Source organism: Acanthisitta chloris, unplaced genomic scaffold, assembly GCF_000695815.1.
Source record: "Acanthisitta chloris isolate BGI_N310 unplaced genomic scaffold, ASM69581v1 scaffold7921, whole genome shotgun sequence".
Taxonomy (NCBI): Eukaryota; Metazoa; Chordata; class Aves; order Passeriformes; family Acanthisittidae; genus Acanthisitta; species Acanthisitta chloris.
The window spans coordinates 27400-33485 of NW_008654290.1; the positions used below are offsets into that span (position 1 = coordinate 27400).

At 43.6% G+C, this 6086-nt stretch overlaps 1 protein-coding gene across 1 annotated transcript in view; it reads left to right on the forward strand.

Annotated features, from left to right (window-relative positions):
- MIER1 (mesoderm induction early response 1, transcriptional regulator) overlaps nt 1–3238 on the forward strand; it is a 17704-nt gene extending 14466 nt beyond the window's left edge. Inside the window, exons 11-12 of the mRNA XM_009083433.1 lie at nt 1684–1823; nt 2913–3238. Coding sequence (XP_009081681.1) covers nt 1684–1823; nt 2913–3238 — 466 coding nt within the window. The remainder of the gene's footprint in view (nt 1–1683; nt 1824–2912) is intronic.
- Nucleotides 3239–6086: the final 2848 nt, after the last annotated feature.

Sequence of the window (6086 nt, forward strand, 5' to 3'; positions counted from 1 at the left end):
CCAAGGCTCTCCTCTTTTTATTCTTCATTTGTTCCTGGCTCCTCTGTTGGTCCTTCTTTGGAATACTATTGTTCCTTGGGGAGTTTCAGAGCTGTGCTGGACCACTGCAGTGAACACAGTGTGGCAGTCAGAGTTGCCATCTGTGGCTTTGTAGAGTGTCACTAAGGAGCACCAGAGCTGCGGCAGTTTCTCAGCTGCTTGTCAGGGACTCCTCTTTTTATTCTTCATTTGTTCCTGGCTCCTCTGTTGGTCCTTCTTTGGAATACTATTGTTCCTTGGGGAGTTTCAGAGCTGTGCTGGACCACTGCAGTGAACACAGTGTGGCAGTCAGAGTTGCCATCTGTGGCTTTGTAGAGTGTCACTAAGGAGCACCAGAGCTGCGGCAGTTTCTCAGCTGCTTGTCAGGGACTGTCTGTCTCCCCCTCCTCCCATCTGTTGGTGGGTTTTCCCCCGCCTTTTCTCCCAAATTAGGATACATTTTTGGTATAGTTAATCACTCCAAACACCGATTCTTTTGCGTTTGGCTGCCTATGGTGATGAGGAGCAGTGTCATTAGGGTTTGTACTTGTCTGTTCTTGAATTATTTTGCAAATAGAAGTGGGAATTTAGGGTGCAGTGTCAATTCCAGCATCATTATGTGTCAGGATGTGCTGTTTCTGGAGTTAATCTAGACTAAACACCACACATAGAAGGGCTTTACCAACCTGCTTCCTCCATTTCAGTCTTTCACAGGAGGTTTACTATTACTGACCTAGATTGGAGGATATGTCAGATATAGGAATGTCTTTAATGTCTTTAACTCCAGAGTTTTCCATTTGCTTTAAGTTTTACCCCTTTGGGGGTTGTTTTTGTACACAAAAGTAATTTACTGTAATGGTTTGTTATTGCTAATGCAGCAAATTGTCCAGACCTGCCCGAGAGTCACTTTGAAATCACAGTCCATAACATAGACCACATGGAATCATGGAATGGTTTGGGTTGCAAGGGACCCTAGAGCTCATCTCATTCCACCCCCTGCCATGGATTTACAATGTTGAAGATGTCCTCAGGTGATACAGTGTCTACACTGGAAAACTAACTTAAAGCGGCTACATGATGCATAGGGAATGTCTGAAAGCTCCACAGAAACAATATCCCCTGTGGAATACTGTGCTTCAGCTACTTTCCCTGGATAAGACATTTGAGGAGACTGGTACAGGACTTGAGTGAGTTGCATTAAAACCCAACCTGTGGTTTTGCCGGTTGGGCACTCAAACTGGTCCTGCAGCTTCTCCAGAAACACTGAGGCTGTGGGCTTTTAGGGATTTATGTTGTTTGGTTAGGGGTTTTCATATCATAGAATTCCAGACTGGTTTGGGTTGGGAATGACCTTAAAGCCTATCTGGTCCCAGCCCCTGCCATGGGCAGGGACACCTTCCACCAGCCCAGGTTGACTGGAACACTCCTAGGGATGGAGCAGCCACAGCTGCTCTGGGCAACCTGTGCCAGTGTCTCACCACCCTCCCAGCCAGGAATTCCTTCCCAATATCCAATCTAAACCTCCTCTCTGCCAGTTTAAAGCCTTTCCCATGTAAAATGTGTATAGGCCACACTTGTAGTATGAGCAGTGAGTGGTTTTGTACCAATCACACCAACACTTCCCCCAGCAAGGGCAGGGCTGACTGTGCTGTGTCTGTTCTCTAGAGATTACATGGATCGGCTGTTGGATGAAAGTGAAAGTGCTGCTTCCAGCAGAGCTCCGTCCCCTCCTCCCACCACCTCCAACAGCAGCACCAGCCAGTCAGAAAGGGAAGACAGCACAACCAGCAGCAGCAATCAGAACGGTGAGTGTGTGCCCTCTCCCTCCTATCAGCTGCCAAAAGCCTTGTGGAATCCCAGAATTCCAGGATGGGTTGGGTTGGGCATGGCCTTAAAGCTCATCTTGTTCCACCCCCACCAGGCAGGGGCACCTTCCAGTAGCCCAGATTGCTCAAGCCTTTACCCAGCCTGGCTTTGAACACTGCCAGGGTTGGGGCACCCACAGCCTCCCTGAGCAACCCGTGCCAGTGTCTCACCACCCTCACATCCAGGAATTCCTTCCCAAAATCTCCACTTTTCCAGGGTGAAACCATTCCCCTTTTTCCTGTCCCTCCAGGCCCTTGTCCCAAGTCCCTCTGCAGCTCTCTTGTAGCCCCTTTAGGCACTGGAAGGGGCTCTAAGATCTCCCTGGAGCTTGTCTTCTCCAGGCTGAACAGCCTATTTTGGGTTTAGGTATTTCCCAGGTTCTGAGCAGCTTTAAGTTAAAACTGGTTTTTCATACAAAGCTCCATGTTTGCCTTTAGGCAGAGCTCATGTATCGAAGATAAATCCCCACTGGAATTTCCTTCTAACTGTAGTTAATGTGTTTTGCCTTCCCCGTGCTGGTGTAGCAGTGTAATGGTAACAGTGTGAGGAACTCTGTGAGGGGTATTTAACATCTGAGGTGGGAACTAGGCTGTGCTGCTCCTCAGGGACACCAGTAGCTATTCTTCCTACCATGGGCCATGGAAGGGAGTTGGGAGTGGGAGAGGAGACAGGGCATACTGACTGTGAGGGAAGACAACCCCAAAAGTGAGGGAGAGATGTGCTGGAGGAGCTTGGGGACTCAATCACACTGTGGGAGCTACAGGAACTGCCCAGGTGAGGAGATTCCACCTGCAGCTTGTAAATTCTGGGATTCCAGGACGTCTTCTATTGCTTTTAAGGACTTCCCTAACTTCTGTCATGATAAATCTGTCATTTGATGCACATAAATCACTAGTTCATCACACAGTGAGGATAAGAACAATATTGCTTGTTAGCTCAGCTAGATTCGTGCTTTCATGAGCTGTCCCAGTTGTTCTGTTCTTGCTCCCACTCCTGTACTCTCTCTCCTGCTGTCTCTCTGCACACAGGTGTGTCTGCCAATGGCCCAGGTGAGGCAGCAAGCAAGGAGGAAGCAAAACTCGAGGGATTACATGTAAATGGACCTTCCAGTGGCAAGAAAACACCTCACGTGGATCTGGATACAAATGGGTATGAACCTGAAAACCTTTCCATTGACCCCAAACTTGCTCACTCAGCTGCAAGGAATGACAATGACTTGGAAGAAAAGAGTGAAAGACCTCTGAAAAGAAGAAGAATTAACAGCAATGGGAAAGAAAGTCCTGGTGCTTCCGAGTTCTTCCAGGAAGCCAATTCCCATGGGAAGCTTGAGGAACTAGAAACCTTGGATGACTGAGTGCTAGGAGCTGATTTTATTCCTTGGAGTAAATTTTGGGTGTCTAAAATTTTCAGGGTTGATGGGTTACCTTCCAAAATCCAGTTCCATAATCTGCTAAGATTATTTTTATCCTGATACCTTCTAGTTGGCTCTTAAGATCTAATGATCTGGGTTATTTTCAGTGCAGGAGAATATTTCCATTCCTCAAAGCTGGCAACTCTAAGAGTCTCTTAGGCACTTATTTGAGGCTCTAAGGCCTCAAACACGAGGAAGAAATCAGCAAGTTTCTGCAAAACATTCTCAGCCTGATACATTGGAGAATATTAATGCTCCATTTAATGTAGAATGCACCACTTAAACCTTATATAAGTGAGCAAAACATCCTGTTTGCAGCTGATGCAGAAGATTAAAATGAACCAGAGAAAGCCAAGCCAGAGTAGGCACAGACAATTCCACTTGTGCTGCTGAGAGGAAAAGTGTCATCCCATGGTTAAGGAACCCTCATGAATCCTGAAAGTTCTGAGCACAACTATTTTTATATATAGAAGTTTTAAAAGGTAAAATAACTAAACCAGGTCAGGTTTGTCTATGTAAAATTGTTGACATCAATGATGTCTTTCCATATTCTTTTATCTGGGCTAAAGAAATACATTGTGTATTTTTCCAGATTTCTTTGTAGCCTTTGAAAGATTTTTACAGTACTTAAATGTCTTGATTGAACTGTCCTTTCTTAAAACAAAAGCTTGTATAATTTTCTTACCTTGTACAGTTGGTAAACTTTTATGAGAGAGTTGATACCCCGAGTCTAATGTCAGCTTCCTTTTATTTTGCTGAAGTCTTTTCTAAGAAAAAAAAACAACAAAAAAATCCCAAACCAAACCAATTTTGACTGAAATTAGTCACCACTGTTATTTTCTTCTCAGAAACAAGTCAATAATTAACATCGAGCATGGTTAGAAAGTCATATGATTTTGGAAATGTGGTTTTTTTTTCTTGTTTTATGGCAAATAGAGATGCTAAAAAACCTGTTTTAAGCATGTTGCTTGCATTGCACACACTTCTTGCTTTATGTTTTCTCACTTTATTTTGAGCTCAGCTAAATTTCACAACAGCCAAATGCTCAAGTTGACTAAACCTTGTCACCAAATTCAGGTGGTGAGTTATGCACTTGCTTTATTTTCAGTCTGTCTAGCACCTGCTACATTTCAGAGAGCACAGGAAGGGCAGGAGCTGTCTGGCTGTACTGGTTAGGAATGGATGTGCAGTTGGGAAACTGGAATTTCTGACGACCAGAGGGAGCAGGAACAGCACAGACAGGTACAGGCAGCATGGAGAGACTCACCTGGGAGAAGGGAGAGGAGATATGGAGAGCCAAATGAAGGTTAAAGTATGGGGAACTGAATGAAGGTTAAAGTATGGAGAACCAATTTAAGATTAAAATTTGGAGAACTAAATTAAGGTTGAAGTATAAGGAACTAAATTAAAATTAAAGTATGGAGAATTAATTTAAGATTCCAGTACGAGAAGCAAAAATTGCTTATAAGGAAGTGTGGAGGGGTTGATGCTTGCCCTCCCACCAGCACAGTTTGAGGCTCAAAGTAGGAATTACATCCATGAATTAGAAACATTTTTAATGCCAATTCTTTCTGGTTTTGTTTGGGTTTGGTTTTTAAGCCACAGCTCTATGTCTGCTCTATTGAAAACAGTGAAAACTGTTCATCTGTATGATTTGTAACTCTGTGTCCTCCTCCTTACAGGTTTGCTGTTACTTTATAAGTGGTTATTTTAACTTTGTCTTTACGGTTTAAGTGACTGGTCCTATGGCTTGAACTTCATGTACCAACCCAAACCCACCTGCTGAGGGCTTGGGTTGGGTTGTTTTCTCCTTCAACAACCTGTACTTGGACTTGATGGTTGTTAAGAAGCCAAATCCTCCAGCTCCAGCCTGGATGAGTTATGGACATAAGAACCTGCTGCTCCCGAAAGTGTGAGAAATGATCCATTCTGCCTGGTGGCAGGAGTGACACCTGCCAGGACTCTGCCAGCCCTGGACCTGGAGAGGCTCTCAGTGAGGTTAGTTAATTAAGCCCTGTGTTAATTAAGTGCTGAGTGGCTGAGGCAGGGGTTGCTGTTACCTTTCCCCTCTGGTTTGTGACCAGAAGCCCAAAGTTTCAGCCTTAGCTCAGACACTCTCTCAAGACGGTTCCAGACTGAGGTAGAGTCTTTGCAACTAGAGTCCTATTTTCAATTGGATTTTGATGCTGGTTTTGGTTTTGTTTGCAAGTTGGAAATCACTTCCAACCCTTTCTAGGAAAGGTCCTAAATGAATTGTCTCAGGCTCGTGTGTGAAATCCAGCACTGTGTGTACCTTCAGGAACATTGCTTTGTTTTTTATCTTACCTTTATTTTTGGTGATAGTAGAAGAGACCTGACATTCCATAATCAAGTATGTAATGCTCAGCTAGACTTTTCAGCCTATTTAATTCTAATTTACCTTTTGTTTATGCTGGTGTTTTATACAATCCTTTGTTCATGTTTCCAACTGCAGCCACTATAACTCGAGAAGTCATTGCACTACTAAAGCTATTTAAAATTCACCAATCTGCTCATTTTGGTTTCATTTTCAAAGCCTTCGATACACTTAGTGGGTTTCCTAGAGGACTAAATGTGACATAAACACTCAACCACACATAAAACACTTAGTTTTACACATTTTTCCACACAGTCATTTTGCAGTGTTAGGAATTTCTTCCTCTCATTCCTGTTCCTTCTTTGCCATTCTGAAAAAGCTTATTAAAATATTTATTAAATTATTCTGAATAGAAAATTCCTGAGTTTTTTAGCTCCAAACAGAGCTTGGAGCATT